This window comes from Bemisia tabaci, chromosome 1 (genome assembly GCF_918797505.1).
Source record: "Bemisia tabaci chromosome 1, PGI_BMITA_v3".
NCBI lineage: Eukaryota > Metazoa > Arthropoda > Insecta > Hemiptera > Aleyrodidae > Bemisia > Bemisia tabaci.
The window spans coordinates 24,150,175-24,173,205 of NC_092793.1; the positions used below are offsets into that span (position 1 = coordinate 24,150,175).

General features: G+C 38.6%; 1 protein-coding gene across 1 annotated transcript; it reads right to left on the bottom strand.

Annotated features, from left to right (window-relative positions):
* Nucleotides 1-5,379: 5,379 nt before the first annotated feature.
* Nucleotides 5,380-22,380, bottom strand: LOC140224262 (brain-specific serine protease 4-like). Its single transcript, XM_072298378.1, has 9 exons — nucleotides 22,266-22,380; nucleotides 18,043-18,138; nucleotides 16,593-16,734; nucleotides 15,157-15,326; nucleotides 13,738-13,921; nucleotides 12,924-13,083; nucleotides 12,086-12,209; nucleotides 9,335-9,483; nucleotides 5,380-7,364 (listed from the first exon to the last, which is right to left on the bottom strand). Exons 1-9 carry the CDS (start codon nucleotides 22,357-22,359, stop codon nucleotides 7,170-7,172), a joined length of 1,314 nt encoding a protein of 437 aa, XP_072154479.1. The 5' UTR covers nucleotides 22,360-22,380; the 3' UTR covers nucleotides 5,380-7,169.
* Nucleotides 22,381-23,031: the final 651 nt, after the last annotated feature.

Consider the following 23,031-nt stretch of genomic DNA (forward strand, 5'->3'; position numbering starts at 1 on the left):
TAGAATTTCTTCGATAATAGTTTTCTTTATTTATTCGACGGTATTTTTTCTCTGTTCTACTGTGATTTCCTTGGTTCTCTACTGTGTTTGACTGTGTTGAAATTTATATTAATACTCACACGGAGAAAAAACTTCGTGCATGGGACCCGACGTTGAGATCATATGAATCTCTTAAAACTTGAGGTCCAGCTGCCGAAATTCGGGTCAGAAATCTGAAACACTTCGGTATGCACCGAGTACTTCAGATGTGTGACCTGAAACCTTCGGTATATACCGAACTACTTCAATTGTCTGACCCGAACTTCGGCAGATGGACCTTAACTTTTCGGATGCGTGATCCGAAAACTTCAGAGATCCATATGATCTCAGCTTCGGGTTCCATGCACAAAATTTTTTTCTCCGTGTTTCCTTTTAGGGGACGCAACTAAAATTTCAGTAAATTTTTTCAGAAAAGTAAAAAAAAGTGGCTAACAATGGTTCCTCACCTTCTCGTGGTGTTGGCTGTTTTTACTAAGTGGGAACCGTCCATAAGATATAGTCTATTTCTTGCCCTGCCATTATTATTCTACAAGTTAATTGTGGAATGAGAATTTCATAATGTTTTCTATGAAATCTTCAAAATATAGTGATAAAAAATTTGCAACTACTACAAAATCGGCTCGCGAAGCGAGCCGAATGTCACTCGCGCAGCGAGTGACCGGGGGTCCAGGGGGCGTAGCCCCCGGCTAGGCGTGACGGGCGCGCGAAGCGCGCCCAGAACGGCTAGTATATAAAATGAATAGTTGCACACTTCATAAGTTACACAATTGTACTTCAAAATGACGGATAATATGCATAAGAAGATCGCAGAGAAGGAATATATTTCTTTGAATAAAAAAGAGGAATAAAAAGTAATGATGAAAATAGGGAAAGAAACAACTGGACCTGAAATCCTAATATGCTGCCTTCTGCTAATTCTAAGAGGTATGAGATGAGGGCCCTAATAATAAGTGGAAGATCTTTATAAGACATTTAATGATACATTTTGAAGTAAGATAAATCAAGGAGTCCTGATTTTATCTTCAAAAAAATAAAACAATTTTCAGGAGTATCAGAATGAAAGTATATGTTCGTAAAGTTTGAAAAATTTTGACACACAGGTGCCAGTTAAGAAAAAGTAAAGTACGTAGCAGCTTTGAGGAATGATTTGTCCATATTTTTTTTTTTTTTGTAGATACACGAGAATCCACCCTGCTAAAAGTGAGACTGATTTTTGCAATATTCAAATGATTGCTCACGAATCTTTGACCAAATAAAGCTGATCAAAAGAGGGTGAAGGCTTATAGTTTGATGGATTCGGAATTTGAACCACATTTGATTTTAATATCGAGTGTTAAAAAAAAAATATCAGAGATTTCATTGAGAGTGCTGATTATATATTTGAGCTTTATGCGTAATTGACATTTTTCTTATAAAAAAGTAACTAGATAAGTATACAAGTAGGGAAAAAGCAATGTTCATAAGTGCGTTTTCCGAGCAGAAAAGCCCGGAAAATTGGAGCAGGTCCACTTTTTGTGGCTAAAAGTATCATTTTTTTTAGGAAAAAATGAAAGAAATTGACAGCACTCTCAACGGTCCATTTTCCAAACTGGAATGCGAGGATAGAAAAATTATAATGTAAGTAAGTTCATGAGCAATAACCATGAAAGATCTGCCTGACATAATAATTGCGAAAATACACAGATTCATTTCATAATTGGATTACATTTTGCAATAAGGAACCACTATTTCCGGCTCATTTTAGAAACAACATATATGCCATCGATTTTCTCATTCAGATACGTGCTTTTATGGAAGAGCCAGAAATAGTGGTTCCTTATTGCAAAATGTAATCCAATTCTAAGATGGAACTAAGAGGAGCCTACACCCACCCCCTCCCCCCTCACGCAGAATTGCACTCACCCTCCTCTGAAAAATGCCAAGAATTGCGCGAATTGTGCCTTCTTGACACCCTTTAATGAGGTGTTCCTTTGTGCGCCCCCCCCCCTCCACCCCCAAAAACTGCCTAGGTTCCTGCTTCAAATATTTTCTCATACACAAGTGAAAGCATTTCTGTTTTTTAACTTATTTTTTGAAGGTTAGTACGTTGAATGAGTAAACTTTAACAAACGAAAAAGAACAACAAAGAAAACACTGGAGACATCGTTGCCTCATGCACATAAAAAGCTGCTAAACATAAACACTTACAAAAACGTTTTCAGTTATCATAACAGTTTTGTAATTTATAATCACATTCATTTGATCACATAATAGTAAAGCTGTGGAATTTCTAATCAATTCAACTGCATATGACCAACTAAAGCGATTCAAATATGTCAATCAGCGATCAGCACAATTTTCAAAGAGTAAAAATCGCTGATACAGATGACAGCCACGATCATGTATCCTCTGTAAATCACTTAAACATGATTATCTATGAAGGCAAGCTCAGCAAATTTTCGTTTATTCAAGAGTGGAAATGTGCATAGAAAGTTCCCATACATAAATTAGCAGTGCCAATAATACTGGAACAAACTTTGCCTATTTAAAATATCAACTGAAAAACCCGATTTGGACTTATTGGAATCTGAATTTTCAGCCGAAATTCAAAAATATTCTACGTTTTTTGAAATGTTCAAAATTCTTTAAACAAGTAAGTTTGTCATTGTTTTCCTTTTTATTTTAATTTATTTATCTATTATGTTGATTTTCTTTTTCAGTGTGTGTATTTACTTTGATCTTCTTTAAGGAAGAGGGAACAACCGATCTCAGAAGTTCTATAATTTTCTTTAAATCCCTTTCAACGTATACTAGATCTAACATTCAAGCAGCTTTGAATTTAAGTTCAATCATTACAAAAAATAAATAAATCTCATGGTTTCTCGTAGTCTTAGTATTCCAAGTAGCATGAAATCTGAACTTTGGCAGATTTCTCTTTGATTAAACAAAACCATTATGAGGGCATAGTGAACGACTTACTTAAACAGTGAGGTCTCAACTACTGCGAGCTATTGTCTGAATTATTGTCATTTTAATTAGCTACGGAAGACCAACACTAGAATATGAGATCAATGTTTCATTATTGTCTTAGTGATATATTTGTGAATAGAAATAAACACTCCTAGAAAAGGATACAAAAATATTGACATTTTCGCATTTACACTTTTCACTCGAAGTAACATTTCTGAAAAGCTTTAGAAGATAAAAAAAGAAAAAAATACATCAGATATACTATTCATCTTTACATTGATCCATTTTATACTAAAATTTGAGGTATATTTGTACAAAAGATAGATGTATAGCCGAAATTTTCAAAATACTCTGAACTAATTAAAAAATAAACAAGCACGATTTTCAAATTGGATACGTGTAAGTGTTTCCCGCATGTTATGATTACACATCAAATAAGGGACTTACATTTTCCCAATTTTATCTTATTCAAACATTAAAATACCATAATTTCAAATCTGCTCAACCTTAAAACAAATACAATCACAGATCACTTGAGTTTTATTTACAAAGTTCATTATTTACCCTAACCAAATGCAGAGGTGTATAAATAGTTCTGAGTGGGTTTCACTACGTATAATTCCGAAGGAGTTAAAAGAGAAATCAATTGTCAGAACTACGAATATTTTTCCAAATAAAAATATACTCCTTTGCTTTTAGGTTTCTGCCTTGCCCGCAAGAGTTCAGAAAAGCAAAGTTTTGATGAGGTCACGCTTTAATGCAAGACAACTGTCGAAATTTTGTTGCACTGACATTAAATAAAACTTCTATAGTTCAATTTATCAACATAATTTTAAAGGAATGATTTTTGAAATTACTCATCTAGAGAGGAGAAATGCAACTTACTAATAAACAAGATGGATAAAGGTAATATTTAGCGCGAAAATTATCACAGAATTTTCAAGGGGGTATAAACATGATTGTTGTCTATCAAATAGCAAGAACATTTTTTTAATTTCAACAGAGGGTCGCAAAATGACAAGAGGATTAGGTCACTAGAATTTTTATGTACAAACATATGTAATCCACGCTTGCCTTGCAAGCTCGAGAAAATACAGCAAAATGGGAAAGAAAAGATGGGGGATGAATCGAGTAAAGCAAAAACATATTTTAACGATGACGTATTTGCCTTCCACTGGTATTTTTTCCGTGAAGATGGTTGGTATGAAGAAAAGAAAGAAAAAAGGCAAGAGCGCCTTCAATTTTCCCGTATGCAACGTGGACATCCAATAATCAAGAATAGTTGCTTCCAAACACCGCCAAGCCTGCGCAACTATCGCGTGACCCTCAAACTCGCAACGTAATAATCTTGCATTATTTTCATTGATGAGGTCTTTAACAGTGGCGTGGCGTCCATAGGTTCGCAGTGTTCGCCGAACACCCTAAAATATTTTGAGACAATTGATAAATTATGGCTAACAATGTGGGAAACAATACAGAATAGTAGACCGCAAATAATTATCGGGAGATTTTCTTCCGACGGCGATATGCGGCGTGGCGGAGAGAAAGAATCCTGAGACGCGGGGTCCGCGAGGGGCCACCGATCCTGGATGAGAGTGAGAGGGGAACGGGCGGGGCGAGCTGCCCACTTCGGTGAGAAGAGAGAACCTCGGTGCAATGATGAAGAAGGGTCGGTAGACGAGAGAGCGGGAGGCACCGGCGCGGAGGACAGAGCGGAGCGGGAGCATTGAGTTCGGCCGACAAGTGCGGACCGCGCTCGCGAAGTGAACATAGCAGAGAGAAAAGGGAACAGGGAGAGAACGAGAGACGAGAGTCGCTCATCAGTCCAGCTGTTTCCTTTACCAGTGGTCCGCAGGTCCCTGCGAACGGCCGAATTTCCCCTCTGCCAATTCGTCCTACGCTTCTCCTCTTCGCTTGCGGGCAGCGCGCGGGCCGCATCTCTCAGTTCCACATTCCTCAGTCTCCCACTTATTCTCGCAGGTGCGTGTTGTGCAATTCAACGTGATCTTCTCCCCTTTCAAGAAGCTGGAATTATGGTTTCAGAAGAATACTGAATAAATAATAAATACTTTTTGAAAATTTTAATTATAATAAAAACTTTTTCAACAATTTTTTTTCATTCATTTAATCAAAAAATAAATCAAATATTCCTTAAAAAAATAAAAAAAGCTATAAAAAAATTTAAAAAATAAAACAAAAATGAAAAAAAAAACAAAAAAAAGGAAAAAAAAACAAAAAAAAACAAGCGGGAAAGTTCTAATACTGTCGTATTCGAGAAGTGCTCGGCTTTTTTCTGTGTCGTTTTTCGGCGCGTTTTTAAGTTTCCTATGCAGGAGATGAGCACCGTCGAGGTGAAAGAACTCTCTCACCAAAATTACAACTGCTGTTGATGTTTGCAAAATATCCGCTCATCTTAAATCCCCTGTCAGTTGTGGAAGACTCGGAGCGCGGAGGCAAGTTTTTTCAGGAGAGCCCATTTTATCAAGTAGAGTCAAGAAATTGGCATGGAAGTAATCGATGGAAAACAATTCATAGTGTCCCACAGTGAAAGATTGCAAGCGGTTTTGTTCATTCTTTATGACCACCATCGAGGGGACTACATTGCACCTCGATGGCACTTTTAAACTACGATAATTGCAGATTAAAACTCTCGGTACTTTTTTCGTAAAATTACGTTCCTAAAATAGGAAACTTCAAAACAACCGTATTACTGGTTTGATTTGATATTTTATGGCATTGCCTGTGTCCAAATATTCGTTAAATACCCCTTCGTAAGTATTTTCCCGTTAGCCCGCAGCCAACCGATGACACAAACAGTAACGTTTGCGTCCGAGTGATTTTCATCTCCTCCTAGAGTTAAAACAGTATCTCGGAGGCAAGTGGGTAAGCAGTGATGTTTAGAAATGTATTCTTTGGTGCTAAAAGATTAAATCGTTTTTACTTTTTCACAGACCTGCACTTACGTGTTTTCATAAACCCTACAGCGTGGTAAAAGTGGGCACTTGTGGACATGAGGTTGGTGTGGAAAATTTGTCATAAGTTCCCACAACATGTATCTTTTAGAACCTAGCTTGTTAGAAAGCTAAGGATATGGTCGTTCTAAGGCCGGTCTGGGTTTTCTTTCTAACAGCAATAGTTTTAGAGATATTAAATGGGTAAACTTACTTAAGAATCCACCCTTTTAATCGTGAGACAAGTTGTGACGCGCCGAGTCAAAAACTCCCTGAATACGATCAAAATACGCTGACTTATCTTAGAGACTCCCAGTCTTTGGAACGGTCTTAAAAATTACAATCTTCTCGACTCTTTCAGTAATGAAAATATTTTTCTTCAGTATGGATGGTCCTAGGTCCCAAAAAAATATCACCCAGAACTTCGAGCACAATGTGCGTACCCGAGAGGAGCCCCGAGGATACCTAATCGCCAATAATTAAGGTGTTTACGGTAAAAGGGCGTATGAGACTTCCAATGATGCTAAAATTGTGCAAGGTAGTTCTCTAGCTGTAAGTAACTCCGACAGTTCTGCTATGAGTTTTTCCCTGAATTTGCTCCGAGCTTTTCCTCGCTTTTGTAAATGAGGAAGTGAGTAGACTGTGAATGAATTTCATCTGCCACGGAAAAAAAAGCACGAGGTTGTTGGATGATATGGACACATCCAATTAATTGTGGTAGAACCCCAATTAATTATGGTAGCACCCCAATAAATTAGGTAACTAACCCAAATCTTGCGGTACTACCCTAACTTGAGTTGCGGTACTAATAAAATTAATTAGAAATGTCCATACCTATCACCCAACAAATTGGGGTAGTACCACAATTTTAGGGGATAACCGCTGACACTTTTTTTCCGTGGCTGCAAACGTTTTAAAAAATTGCACAATCTCAACAACATTGCAAGCCTTATACGCCATTTTACCTTCTACCGAAAAATGTCTCAAATGTGGATTTGCTGGCTAGCGAGGACTGTAGGATGGGCTCCCGGTGGACTGCGCTATATGCGAGCCCGCGATGAGCCCGGAAGATTTCTCGACGCGTATCGTGGGCTGCGCGGGTGGAAGTGGGCTCCTGGTGGTCTGTCCGAGAAGGTCGCGGGAGTCCGGCTGAGGGTAAGGGTAGTCGTCGAGGAAATGTTGGAGTTCGTGGTCGTGGGACGGGATGCTCTCGCGGAGTTGTTTGACCCGTCAGAGCCGCCTCTCGAGCTCGTCGTAGCGGTGCATCTGATTCAGGATCCAGTCCACGTAGCGGGGGACGTAGGCGTAGACGCCCGGCAGGTGCGGGTGGGCGCACTTGATCCCCCAACTCACGATCCCGCCCACGAACCACCGCTCCTGCTGCTCCACCTCCATCTTGCACAACAACGGGCCCCCGGAATCCCCCTACAATAGAACAAACCAAAAGGACGCCTTTAGTAATTATGACATTTCGACGGTGTAAGTCGGCAATCACATATCGGTATGTCTGCACTGCATGTCGACGGCATAAGTCCACAATCACATATCTCGTTTGCGGTGTCTAAAAATCTTCGCTTCTATGTTATTTTTTTAAAAAGAACAAATTGACATCATTCCTTGAAGTTTTTGCAAAATTTTCTTTGCACAGAGAAGAAAATCACGGCAGTTTTAAAGAATTGCTGTTGAGTAGTTTCCCGTTTAAAAAATAAAGTATGGCAGGAAGCGCCGGTTGGCGCAGAACGCATACCAGCGCCTACAAGAGTGCAGGAATACTTCACGCATTGCACCTAACACAGTACACAGTTCAATCGCTTGTCGGTGTGGAACGCATGTCGACGGCGAAAGTCCGTAATCAAATATCTCGTTTGCGGTGTCTGAAAATCTCCGCCTCTATGTTATTCTTTTTAAGGAGAAAAAATTGACATCATTCCTTGAAGTTTATGCAGAATTTTTTTCGTACGTACGTATGAAGCCGCTTTTATAGCGCTCTCTGGCGCACTCTGCAGCTCCTAGCCACCAAAGCCCTTCAGAGAGTTGGCAAGCCCTTATTTTTTCTAAAAACCCCTGTCACCACCCGTTTAATGGGCATCCCCTTCGTCTCCTCCTAGGAGGAACCCAATCAAGCAACTTCTTTGGCAGTTTTCGTACAGAGAAAAAAATCACGGCAGTTTTAAAGAATTGTCGTTGAGTAGTTTTCCGTTTACAAAATAAAGTATGACAGGAAGTCTGCAACGTGACAAACTGAGTTATGTGATTGGCGGCTTACATCGTCGATTTGAAATGAGGTTAGGAGGCCGTTAAAAATAAATCATACACTGTTAAAAACCAATGATTCATTCTAAGCGAATGACCAGCGCCAAAAATAAGCTCAGCGCATTATGTATATATTCTTATGGGTCTCAGGGCTCATGTCTTAACGCACGTAATTATGTTTGGCAGAAATACATCCACTTGTAGGGCACTGCAAAGCACGCTGACCGCACTGCAATGCGTGAAGTATTCCTACAGTCTTGTAGGCGCTATACGTTTCGCGTCGACCGCTGCTGAACGCACTATATGTTTGACGCAACGCGTGAAGTATTCATGCAGTCTTGTAGGCGCTAATATATGTTTCATGCCGACCGCCGCGCCCAGGGCTACTCCTTTTCATCTCAAGTCCTCGTCATCATTTCTCTCTGCGCCGCGTCATTACAGACCAAAGTGCGTGTTTGGTTTCTATTTTAACTCGACTAATGAAAGGTGCAGTCTCTTGTATCACCGATGGACGACAAAATTAGAAATGACTATACTCTCAGGAAATGAGAGATTTTGTCGCCTCGTCTCGTTTGTATTTATTTTTTTTTTTCTGAATCCGATTTTTTTATAGGTACCTACATTTAAAAAAAAAATTCAAAATTTGCCGCCCCTTAATTTGCCGCCATGGGCCGCGGCACATGTAGCCTCCCCCTAAATCCGGCCCTGCAAGTGTGTACTCTTATTTTCCTCTCAACTCTCAGAGGTCGTAACTTTCAAGTGGCTAGCGTATTGGACTACTATCGATGTATTGGAAGTTCGATCTTACAGGCTGGCGTCAAATTTTCAACGAGGTCGCTTTTCAACACAATGATTTGGAAGACTAGACACAGGGGAAAACTAACAAAACAAATTAACACTCGACATTAACTTCAGACATCCAACAGGTTTTTGTTACTTTTTCTTACTGTTTACAGGCATGTGCAAAGGGTACCAGATGATAGGTTGCCTAAGAAGGTTCTAATGGGTCCCCCCTGGCAGAACACGAGGAGAACGCCCTGCCAAATCGTGGAAACTTGCTGATTCTAGTAACCGAGGTTATCTTCTCCGTATGAGGTTTAAACGCTCCATTGACCGATTCATAGACAATCTTTTCCACTTACCTGGCAAGCGTCTTTCCCTCCTTCGGGATAGCCAGCGCAGATCATCCCCTTCGTGACATTGATGTCCCTGTGTTCCAACCAGTTGTTGCAAAGATCTCTGTTCAATACAGGCACTTGGACCTCGTATACTGCTGCTTCATATCCTGAGGCTGTTAAAACAATAGGATGATGTGTTAGAACTCATCAAACGGACAAGACAGGGTGTTTTTTGAGTCGACGATTTGGGTTGTTTTATTTATTCGAATTGTTTTCGCTCTGGAATGTCCAATATTTGTTGTTATAGCTCTTTATTTGACTTAAGAAGATTTTGAATCCTCGGCAAGGGACATTTTGGGAGACGTGATTCGAGCGATTAGGATCGAAATGATTATTAATATGTCACAGACAATTCTCTCTAAATTCTTATTAAACTTGGGCAGTGCTTCAGCTGTGAAGTTAAAAAGTGCCATTTTTTTCTTCTTTTTGGTACAATGAAGTTTTTCTAGCAATTGGAGCTAAATGTGTGACACTTCTTTCGACATTGAATGAAGTTTTGGGTCAACTCTCTTGCTAAGTGTTCATTTTTCCATCCTTAATTTTGTGGTTTCAAGAACAACATTCCCTTTTCTTGCCTTTTTTTTGTGTTTAAGATCTCATTTCAAACGCCAGGAATGGGTAATTACTCTGTTCGACTATATTACGAAAAAACATTTGAGATTAAATATTGTGAACTCGGGTAAGAAAGAGAGAAGACTGCCTTAATGTATCTTTTTGCGCAAGTAAAATTAAAAACACAAATTTTTTACAATAATCGAATTGTGCGTAAATGCGAAAAACTAGTGCGTGAGTGCAAAATGATGAGTGAGTGCAAAATAACATGTGAATTACATCAGAGTGTGCAAAATAACATGTAAATTACGTTAGAGGTTGCGAAAGGCTCGGCGGCAAAATGTGCTTCATAAGACAAATGACATTTTTTGCATGCTGTCAACACTGGGATCCATCCTTATAAATGTTAGTGAGACCATCAGTTTTATCAAGGCAGGCCGACTCACGTGGAATCGATTACTTTTGCTCATTACTTTTAAGGAGAAACAGTGTTTTTTTAACTAGCAAGAAATGCCACTGCGAAAAGGCGCGAATTCAATCCGAGCATGATAAACTATGTTCTCGTGTTTTTTATTTATCTCGTTGAAGTATGCAACTGTGGCTAGACATAATCGGAGATCTAATAATGATGTTTGAGATTCAGCCTGCTTTAACTCTCGACTAAAAACGAGTAACATATACAGAAGTAAACGTTCCTTGGATTTTTTAAACGTTTTATAGCATTTTAATTCTGGTAATATTATAATGAATTTTTTTGTAGGCAAGAATGACTAAAAAAGTCTTAAAAGGGAATTTTTTTTATAAAAATCTGCAGCCGATTATAACCTATTTTAAATTAAAATATTATCACAATAGGTACACTTTTTCAGGGGTAAAAAAATCAATAACAATTATCTCCTAGCAGCATATTTTTAAATCTGTGATCAGGCATTGTGATCCAGTACTAGTATGATTGAAAACATCATGCTCGGAATAAGTTCGCGTATGAAAAAGGAATAGTGTGGGAGTGGGGGAGTGCATAAAGTTGGAATAATAAGTTCAAAATTAGCAAAGCCGTGAGCTGTGCTTCATGTGCTGAAAAGCATCTACGGTGCATCAAGATAAGATTGGAAACGGAAATAAAAGAAGGACAACTTAAACAGCAGCAGCCGATTTAAATTGAAAAATCAAAACTTTTGGAGTCTGAATATTACCAGAACTGGCTTGTAGACCCATTGAAAATAGAGTGTTTGAATCGAAACTTAGCTGCTTCCGATTTGAGTAACTGCCAATGGAAAATTTGGATTACTAATTTAAAACGGAAAACCGACATTATCAAAATTGTAAAAACCGCGAACTCGATATTCCGTTCTTAATAATTGTAAATGGGCGGAACTAAAGTGAATTTACCACAGACGAGGGGATCACCCGGACCACCCTGTAATACCATTCCCCTCCTAAAAGTTTCATTGTGTTCATCGATCCCTACATCTTCTTAGTTTGTTATGTTTTTTTTCTTAAATACGCCTTTACTTATCTTTTGATGTTCGTCGGTTTTGTGACCTATAAGAAGAAGCGCTATTAGACAATTTCAATGTTGCATTCGATCAAGACTTGAGAAAAAATCATTTAGGTAGGCACTTCTCAGTTGAGCCTTTTTGTCGTGTAAAAGCGTAGAAAAGTCAGTTTTAATTTCACAACTAGATTGAGGTTGAAGGCCCACTTTAAATAATATTTTCCATATTCTTGCATGCGTCCGTATCGGCTTTTTTAAAACACCAAACTAAAAATATATTTCTTTATTTCATGTTTTTAAAAAAAGAGTGTCGTTTTCTTAAGTTCTCTCACCAGTGCCGATTAATACTAGGTAGCTCATAAAAGATCAATTAAAAAGATGATCACTGAGCATGTACCTCAAGTATTCAAGGTGGTTTTCAAATGCGCTGAAAAACAAAGGAGACAAATTCGGGATCGTGAATACTCGTGAGTGAGAAATGGTAATGTATTTTGATTTAAAATTGACTGATTTATGCAGTGAACATATGTCCTAGACGAACACTTCTTTGTTAGAGGTCAACAAGAGCTCAAACTTTTCATCGATAAATACCACCAATTAAACTATAGACCTGAAAGGTGAAAAAAGTTATTTATTCTTAACTTGAAACTAAATAGTAAGGTAGTTACCGTGAGAATCGTCGGTTTTTCCCCAGCCAATCACGGTGCACATTGTCCCTGGCGCGAGTTCATAGTTAGGAGGAGGAAGACAAACAGGAACTAGATGCTCGTGAAACTCAACTTTTGTCTTGAGCTGAAATTAAAATTAAAGATATAGAGCCGTGGCACCTCGCGATGTTCTATTGTTAGACTGAAACTTGTTACTAGATGTCAAATTATCGTAATTGTAGCAACGGAGAAATTGTACTACATTTGAAAATTAGGAAATGCTGTTTCTGGCTCCTTTTAGAGACAACATAATATTATGTACCATGATTTTCCTTTGGGGATAAAGCGCTTTTATGGATGAATCAGAAATAATATTGCCTCATTTTGAAATGAATTAATTTGCTTTTTCGGGTCTTTGCCCATATTCATTTTCCTTTAGGCCTTTCTTTCTCTGTGTCATGTTTTCACAATACTTAAATCACGTGGATCCATACTAAATCAGTTCATGTTTCTCCTGAACTTTAATTTTGTTACAAGACATCTAGTGAATACAAATTACATATCCTTCACATTTTTACTAAAATGATTCGGATACCCTATATTGGGCATTCTAGATAAATAAAAATGAAGCATATTCCACATCAGATCTTCCAGTAATACAACGTAATTAAGGTGATCTCAGGATAACAGGAATAGTCGTGTCATCATGGGTTGTAAACTCCATAGGGCAAAACGAGTGAAAGCTGAGGTGATAGATCGAAAAGAATGGTGACCCTGAACTTGCCTATGCGAAAACAAGTTGAAGGGTTTTTATATTAAAATTTGACTTGTATTAACGTATTAAAGTATATTTTTATACCTGGAAGAGCGCAACATCATTATCATGAGCAACTCCCACGTTGTACTGGGGGTGTGATATGACCCTATGCACCTTCATCTTCTGACCCATGTATGAATGAGCGTCTCTGCGGGTGATGCCAAGTTGTATTGTCCAGCCAGTTGGGTCACCCGATGAGAAGCTATCAAAAAACAGTCCATCAGTTAGAATAACTTATTTTTCATTTAGTGAGCATTGGCTGCTACAGCCTCTTCATCGTATATCCTCTTAAAATGTAGCCGATTACTGTCCCTTCTCCTCTCCTTGCTGTTTTTTCGTGGTATTATGGCTTTACCTATATAACCGAATAGACCCGTCGTTAATTTAAACTGAGCTTTAAAAAAGGTTTCTACCCAAAATCATGATGATAGAATAGATCGATAATGCATCAAAATAAAAGTTGCCAAAATAACTAACGGATTCGGAAAAGCTTACTGAGTTTGTTCGGAATTTAGGTGGTCCATCTTTTTTATTCCTTAATATGATGTATTTCTCGCGAAGTGGCGAGAGAGCGTCATTCAAATAATTGTTTAAATGAATTATTCCAACTACTACTACTACTACTACTACTACTACTACTACTACTACTAACTACTAACTACTACTACTACCACCACCACTAAGTCGCTCTTATACTGCTTCTGTGCGCTCAGCGACACCCAACCGCCACTGATAGCGATCCTGCCAGAGCTCCTCCGGAAGATCAATTATATCAGTATCAGGCAGATCAGAATTATTCCAACTAGCTCTATTAAATTAATATTAAAATTTAAAGTCTAAAAAATAATTGACTTACTTCCCGACACAATGCGAGGCGGTGAGGACCCACTGGTCAGAGATAAGGACTCCAGCACAGTAAAATATCTGTTCTGGGCCTCCTAGCAAAGCGGCGAGAAAGGGCCAGTCTCCAGGAGTAGATTCTACGCCTCCTATAATTCGCGGCAGAGGGCGCTCCATGGGGTGTTTACGGAGACCACAAACTAAACAGAAGAAGGAACTTCAGTCATGGATCAATCACGCTTGCCTGCATGGCGCTCTGATATTTGCTGCTCATGGATTAGCAATGAGAAACATTAAGGTCCCTCTAAAAGCCATTACACATATATGCAATATTAAAGAAACACTTAGTCCTCACAAAAAACAGCACGTGAGACCCCCCCCCCCCCCCTCCCTATGACATGAATCATTCAACCATGTCATCTAGTCTTGTTGTTCATCAACAGTCTTTTAAGAAATTAATTTATGACTTGTTCTATAGCTGTACCACTAGCTCTAAAGACTAAATAAACAAAAAAAATTAAAAAAAACAAAAACAAAAAAAAAAAAAAAACATGGCTTCATCAGTTCTCGCAGCAAATGATTTGGCAGACCATGGAATGGAATGGGTTTCTGAACAGGGTTTGGATTAAAGCATTAAGTAACATGTTTTCTTTTCAAAATTTTACTAGGAAAACGAATTACACAAAAAGATATTTTTAAGGAGACTTCTACCTACACAAGATATATTTGGAGAATTTGCACGCAATTTTTTTATTGCTTCATCTGAAAGTGCCTAATGGGCTGGGTTCGCAATATTTTTCATAATTTTTTTCTGACATGGGAAATTGGAGAACAATTGATTTAAAAGTGAGAAAATGCGCCGCCTTGTGACGTCATCTGGCGGCATTTCCCATTTAAACACTTGTATTTTAGCAGAATCGGTTATTTTGTCATATCTCCTCTAATAATCGCTCAATTTATGAATCAAGGGTATCTTCGTGTTCAGTTCACTCAGAGGATTCCACTTAAACAGGAAATTCATCAAATTTCAGACCCTTGCAAATTCTCCATTACCGTTGATTAAATGACAAAAATATGAAATGATGCCATTAGTATGATCGAACTTCCATTTTATCGGTATATTAAAAAGTACCTACGCATTTATATCCCGTTCGGGAGTTGAGTTTCAAACTTCCCTTTTAAGTGTATCGTTTTCTGCGTAAGACTTTGAAGAGAAAACTTGTGACATCTTTTTTAGTTCAGACCTTGTTCGTGAGCCATTACAAAGAAGAACAATAAATCAGAAAATGCCCCTCCTTGCTCTATTTCTAGTGGATCACGTACTTAAAACATATTTGGGTTCAAAATAAAGATGATATTGTTTGAACAGAGGATTGATATCACTTCCAGTGAAAGCTTCAGTATTTTAAAAAGCTACAAAATTTGTGAAACTTACTGTAGTCACTGCACGCCAAATTGACTTGATAGTTTTCTCGGTCACTCGTGTTGCAAGTCTTCATCTCACGCATGAGAGCCACCTTCTTCTTCCAGGAACGCCGATATGGATGCCGCTGCTGTCCTTTGCTATAAGACTTTTTCGCCAGTAATCTCTCGGATTTAGCAACACTGTAACGAAACAAGGTAAAATTACTTGAGTGCAGCTTACAGTTACTTGAGGCGCAAACTTGGATGCTGGAAAATTAAATCACTTTTCAACAAACTTCGAAAAATCCTTCGGAGTTTTTTCGAGGAAATTCATCTCCTACTTACTAAATTACACGCTAAAGCGATGTCGTGAGGAAATGATTTCCCGAACTTTTCAAACTTGGAACTCGCTCGGCAGTTCTAGAGTCAAGTTGTCTGTCAACTGTGCGTTTCAATGGCCGTTCATGGATTTCTGACTTTCTCGGAAGGTGTTATTGAGGACATCCCTCATTTTGGTTCTCCGATGGGAAGCGACGAGTTGTAAATGCGAGTATGTGGGTGCCATCCAGAAATTAAATACCACGCTTCTCCGTTTTTTTTTTTTGGGGGGGGGGGGTTTGTTTGTTTTTGTTTGTTTGGTGTTTCGTTATGTATCTCTATCTCCCTAATTCTCTCCAACGTATCAAATGTAAACCTGAATATACCATGCAAATCCTGTAGTGCGATATAAAATCCAAACTTGCATTGAATTCTGGGCGAAATTGATCCGAAAACGCTCAAACTGAAAATTATTCAATTTTTAAGCGCCACTCAGCACTGCGGTAAGGCTCCCAGCTCTACTTAGGTTGAGTCTTTTCCCTTGGATTAATTCGATTGTAGCATTATTCTAGATTGATACCTATCTTTATGTACGCAACGATATTTATCTACTGAGGGTCATTCGATAAAGATTCAACAATGGAGATGTTGCATGTGTGAGAAATTTGCAATTTGACCATTGATTCTTATGTAAAAGTTTACGATAAACACGATGGTGCCATGGTTTTCTGAAATCAACTCCTAAGCTCACAAAAATCTCTCAAGTTGAAGCCAAAATGGAGGGGATATCCCACGCTATCCTGAGAGCCCACCTCTCCATGCAAAAATAGGGAGCAAATACATAAGCAGTGCTGCCGTGTTTTCAGTTTTAGAGTCCCCACATAAAGTGGCAGCTCTGTCAATGTATTTGCACCCTATCTTTGCATGGAGAGTTTGTCTTGATGTAGACGTGGGCTCTCAGGGTAGGGTGGGATATCCCCTCCATTTCGGCCTCAACTTGAGAGCTTCTTTTGAGCTTGGAAGATAATTTTAGAGAAAACCAGATGCACCATCGTGTTTCTCGCGAACTGTTGCATAAGAATTAATAGTCAAATGGCAAATACCTCACACATGCAACATCCTAACTGACCTGGAGGTCCAGGAACTTACCCATAGCCGAGGACGGAGCAGACCTCCCCCGCGGATCCTTCATCCCAAAAGGAGACGCAGGCTTTCCGCCATCTGTGATGCTCTGGTTGATATATCTCTAGATCTCCCTCAGCTTCGTCACCCATCTCTTTGCTCAGCCGCACTGCAACGCACATCAACATCGGTTTAAAAGCATGAATATGGACCAGCTGGCTGATTATTGAACAAAAAATAAACAAAACCCGGAACGTTTCAAAATGGTTATTTATTTATTTATTAGTTATTTAGTTAAGTTAGTTATAGTTCAAGTTTATAGTTAGTTATAGTTTAATAGTTATTTAGTTTAGTTAGTTTATATTATTTTCCGGTTGAAAATGAAATTGTAACTAGTTTGAAACGTTCCGGGTTTTAAATTCTTTGTTCTTTACACGGAAAAAAATGACTGTGCGCGGATAACCGGATAACGGTTTTGTTAATTAAAAGTTGGTGCCGTATACATGAAAAAATTGATAGAATAACCAACGGCATTGTATCTGTCCACAATGTCTTTAGCGAAATCAATCATTTTCAATTAGTTGCTACTAGCTATTACAAATCTGTTCACCGAGACAAAATTGATGGTAAACTGCTCCATCAAGTTGACTCATTGCACCAAAGAGTGCGCTTGCGCTTCACCTATCGCTTTGTCTATCAATTTCAATAATCAGCCAGCAGGATCGGCTGAACTACGGATGATGCTGCCTAATTTTTCCTCATGCATGTTTCATTTTTATACACGAAAAATACGAATACAGAAGGCCTTATAATTTTGTGAATATATTACTTTGCTACATTGAAGGGGAAATTGACGACCAATTTCAAGGTGAATTGTTGCTTGGTTTACACAGAATAGAACCTGCAAGGAAATCAAATAACGTTAAACGCAGGTCGGCTGATTCTGATTAATACGATTGAACTGAATGATTTAAGGATTATATCTGTTTAATATTTCTTTCCTTTCCCTGTAAGTTAGATAAAATGTTGATAGTTAATTCACGTCTCTAAGAATGTAACTTCTATCTACATAAACGTAAAGTTGAGTGAAGTAACTAAAAGATTGAATAATGAAAAGTACTTCCTGGGAGAAATAAATAAAACCGAATTTCTGCTTTGCCCCGGCATGCCCGTGCGTCATCTCGGAACGATTGAAATCATTCAAAACGCCTTCAATTTTTGCTTATGCAATATGGTCAGCCATCATACAGGAATAGTTGTATTCTGGCGCCTTGCATCCGTCGAACAAAATACGAACTCAGGTAGCCGGCCGTCCGGCCGTGCGGACTATCAACCTGCTCCAACAACCTTATTTACTTCATAGTTGATTATTTACTTCATAGTTCATCATTAATATGTTTTAAAAAAGAAGGTATCACAAAATAGAGCACTCATTTGAAAAAAAAAAAAAAAAAAAAATCGGTCTTTAGTAACTTACTGCAATTCCTCTCATCTTGACCGTAAGGGCAATCTACTCGTCCATCACACATCTGACTCATAGAGATACATCGATTTGAGCCACAATGAATCATTCCTGTAAAGAAAACAAAAGTCCGTTAAATTAGGAGCTCCTAAAAGAGTGATTAGAGCACTTTTATTTAAGTGATAGACGTGATCAACTTTATTTTAAAATACGCGCCAGAAATCCTTTTGGAGAAGCATTTTTCAACAAAAAATAAGGTGTCCTTCTCATAGCTTGGAAGAGTCATGTTTGATAAAGTATGTATAAAAAAAGAAAGAAAGATGAAAGTGAAAAAATGAGACCCAAAGCATGTGACCCACTTTTTATAATGTTTTTTTTTTGTATTTGTCGCATTAGACGTTCGATATACTATTTACTATTTGATCATCGCAATGCAAGGAAGTGAACAGAATGAAAACATGCCCCTAATTTAACATCATTCTTGCTAAATGAAAGGAACAGTTGATTTTATGGATGATACCCTCACGAGCACATTTAAATTCATTGGCATTACGAGTGGCTTCAAACTTGTTTTCGCCACTTCGCTTTCCAAGCACGCAGATGGAATGATTCTAATTGAAAGGTCTCCAAGCATTAAAAAAGTGGGGGAAAAACGTGGGCGGATGAGCGAGAGTAAAATGGATAGCAGAGATTAATGAACTGATAAAAGGAAGAGTTGCTATATTTCAAATTTAAAACACATTTTATTGAACTCGATCCAACTGCATACCATAGATACCGAACATCATGCTTACATTTTCTAAATCCCAATCCCATGTTGTTCAATTTTTCGGTAAATGTGCCATATGCCGATTTAGATCCGAAACCTTAACAAGCGTGATCCGGCGGACAGTGGATAGAGTCGATAGGAGAAGTCGGACAAAATTTGGAAACTTTAAACGCTTATAACTCCGTTTATACAAAACTTTGAGATTCTGAGAGTGGCTTCATTGGTGTTCTCGTGAAATTTTCTTCCAAAATCACCCCTTTAAAATTTAAAATATATCAAAATAAACATCAAAATGTGCAGTTTTAGTCAAAAATTTTATGTCCGACCTCTCTGATTGACTCGATCCTTTGTGCGGCGGAAGTAGAAATGCATGCAAAGCAGAATCGAGGGGTTGGATGCAAAAAGGTTATTTCTTCGTTGCGGTGTCTTAGAATCTCCACCGCTACTTTATATTTTAAGGAGGAAACTTTTGAGCAAAGTATCTGAAATTTTTTGGTTTTAGTAACGTGTAACCATGATGAAAATTCAGGAAAAGTTTCAACGAATTCCATGCATTTGCTTTAATTATAAAGGATGAAACGTTAACGGAGATCCTGATTCCTGAGACACCGCAACTATGAAATGCCCTTTCTGCACCCAGCGCTTCAATCATGAGATTATGGCAGAAAGATGAGAAAACCAGTGTTCGATTGAGAGGCCTCGCAAAGAAAATGTTTAAGTAAAAATATGCCGTTTAAAGGCTTTGGTAAGCATTCACTTATCTACTTTGCAACGTATATGTGTTCGTAATGGCATCCAATTGTGAGTAAGTTTAATTCTAGCTCGGGAGCACTACTTTCTAATTTAAAGTTTCCTCATATGATTCGCGTGTCAGTTCCGATCCGAGCTCTCAAGCCGTTGATTAAGTGCAAATAATGCGTTTGCGCTGCGGGATGATAGACGTGTCCGTGCTCCGTGGATTATGGAAATTTTTACTTGCGTGGAATTTTCATTTAAATCAAAGTGTCGTCAGGCTCCGCTCGGATGTTCGACCTTGCCTTTAAAAGTTGACTGTATCTCACCCTGACCCAAAAACTACGGGTGGAATTGAACGCATACCTGAGCGAAAGAATGCCACCTGGATTTCACGATAAGTTTTTGCTCGCACAATACATCAATATCGGGGCTTTTGCCAAACCGATAATAGCCCACTCCCGCATCGAGGAGATAGCGAACTTCCAAACTACGTTCCTCCATTTCAACGTTTCAAAGTTTGATTTCATGCTTCCTTTGGATTGCATTTTGCAAAAATAAACCGAGAGCGTTCCAATGTCGCTTAGATGGTGCTACTTTTTTACCTTGCGAATATAAACTGTTATATAATCTTTACTCCCCACAAACTATAAATTCAAGCCGAAAACGACCTCTGTAAATTTAATTTGTTGTATGACTTCAGTAATTTTATCGCAAAGAATGTAATTTGCACAATCCTAAAACATTGGAATGCCCTTGGTTCCTTTTAGCACAATGCGATCTATCATTTGAAGGACATGAAGGAATTGATAGTTAAGTTCACCACAATTTCACCTGATTTTTTATGTATTGATAGACTTTTGATAACATTCATAGAATGTGAAACATCAGTGAAAAAAAGTCAGAACAACTTTTAAGCCATTGTTTTGATTGTTCGCACAAAAACTAGGCATGAACAAGAATTTAGAAATGGTCCCAATTGAATTGGTCATTTTCAGATAGGGGCATGATGTGCGAGAAATTATAATACGACAATAATGCTGAAAATGGTTCAATTAACCGGTTTTTCATCATAGATGAGCTATAAGGCTAAAAACTGGCAAACCAAGGAGATAAAAATTGGCAAACCAATGAGAGATCGGAGGAAACAGGGCAATGCCCTCCATATAATGGTACTCTATCCGACAAAACCTATAGAATTGATAAAATTAACGATACAATAAAAGCGACCGATGAAACCGATAAAATTTAATTTGAGAGGGAGAGGGATGCATATCTTCGATCAGGATACAAAGCTGTATCATATTAGCTTTCAGTAACAGGCGAGAGTGGAGCACCTTTATACAGTGAGTATGGAAATGACGCCCCTTTCACTGTCAATGGAGGCCTCAGAACTCAAAAATAGTGGCGCTTCGTTTTGGTTTTTGATGATGGGAGGGGGTTATTGCCAACCGTTGGGGTTTTCACCAGCTACACTTGTTGTCAAACTTACCATATTCAAGTTGAGTTATCTCCAATTTAACACACAATTTGCCGTATAAATATTTGAACTTGTCGTAAAAATGTGATTGAATGAAGTATCCGTTGCGATTTTCAAATAAAAACCACATTTTCAGTCATTTCTCAACTAAATATGCTTAGAACGTACTCATTTTTGGGTCCTAAGAGCAAGAGCTCAGAGACAAGAGATCATTCACTGGTATCTTGACAGTGGTGGAAGCTTTTACTTTAGAGGCTCCAACATTCAACTATTGACCTTCCTACTATTCTCCCTTTGGTGAAAACGGAATCTTTATTCCCGTTTGTGACAATGTGGAGGCCTCAAATACGGTAACCAATCAGAAATGGACTCACATTGTCTTAACTCTGACAAAAGGTCTGTCCTACTGTGATTATAAAGGGACTCTAGGCGGGAGTAGAAGTGGCAACGGTTTAGGACGCGGAGAGTATCGAGTAAACAAGTGCTCCCTGGTGGCTACAGGTTGAACTACTGACCGTAGCAGAGACACACGCTTGCAGAGAGATCAATTACACGGAAACTCAATTTGAAGATCGTCTAGCTCCTGTCTCGCGAATCCACTTCAGATCGGGATTCCAATCCCGACGCTAACGCATCCAGAGAGTCCTCTCGTCCCTCGCGGTTGCCGATTTTTCCTCCGAAAACTCCCCAAATCCTGCGGGAAAATGTCAGTTGGGCGGTTTTAGCTAGAATCAGCTATAGTGAGAGTCAAGACAATGTGAATCCATGTCTGATTGGTTCCCGTATTTTAGGCCTCCACAGTGTCACAAACGGGAATAAGGATTACATTTTCACCAATTGCAAAGATTATAATTTGGAATGGACCGGAGAATTACGGGTTCGACAAGGAACAAACGGAATGAGAGAAGGAACGGAGAGAGGAATTTGAGAATGGGCCAATCAAAGGTTACGAAAAACTTTCAATTGGTGTAATCTTTATTCCCGTTTGTGACTCCAAGGGGGGGGGGGGGGGGGTTATGGCCACGAAGAGCGTGGCAGAGAGTTCAAGACCATTTCGTTGCAACCAGATGGATCAAGTCGATAAATGAGTACATCTCCTCGGGTCAATTTAAAACTGTAATTGTTGCCCATCATCAGTTTTCTTTCCGCTCGGATGAACACAACCGTAGAAACCTTTGACTCCTTAATCATTGAAGCCAACAGCAGATCAGCATTATTCAACAAGAGGGTTGATTGCAAGAAGAACATTTATATTACCTTTTTGACACTGGATGCAGTCTAATTCGTCACTTTTATCTTCACAGTCCACGTGACCATCACATCGGTAGTCCTCTGGGATGCATCGCTTCATATCACACTGAAAACCACTGTGGCAAACTGCAGACATAAAATTTAACCTTTTGAGATAAAAAATGTCTCTGAACCAAAGGAAAAAAATGAATAAAATTTCTCGGAGTTCTTTGCACGTGCGAGATCAATACATAATAATAAAAGGTCGAATTTTAGTAATAGTTACAACAGTGTGCAATTAAAATTACTTTATACTTCCAGTCGAGTTATTCATTTGGTTTTCTGTACATAAATTTGCACATCATTAGAGGAGATAGAAATAATCTACTATCATCTTTACAATAGTTAGACGGTTTCTGTCGACAAAGTTGTGAATACGATAAATTTTGTTAGAATCACGTCAACCCATTCAAATTTTTTCATGGTGAATTTTTTCTGGTTGAATGAAGGTTCAGTTTCAAATTGGGTTCAAGCGCACTTATCGTCTACCTGTAAACAGCCATTAACGCAACGCTCACTCGGAAACAAATAGCTCAAATAGCGGAAACTCCGAAAATAGCTTCCAATTACTTTAGCGTCATATCAGCTTGCCTTCAATTTTTAGTGTAGTCAACACGAGCTCCCGCGTGGTTGAATAGTGCTATCACCCTCAGACGGTCTCCGTGAGCGAATTCGCTGTGAACATGGTAACATGAGAAGATGCAAAGTAAAAGGAGAAAAAGAAATCAGTAGC

Bases quoted from the DNA above. Each gene is read 5' to 3' on its own strand.
- LOC140224262 (XM_072298378.1), bottom strand. From the start codon at position 22,359: ATGAAGCGATGCATCCCAGAGGACTACCGATGTGATGGTCACGTGGAC. The intron at 16,735-18,042 runs GTAAGTTACTAA...TGTGCGTTGCAG, and splicing joins TCAAGATGAGAGGAATTGCA to TGCGGCTGAGCAAAGAGATG. The intron at 12,210-12,923 runs GTATAAAAATAT...TTTTAATTTCAG, and splicing joins ATGATGTTGCGCTCTTCCAG to CTCAAGACAAAAGTTGAGTT.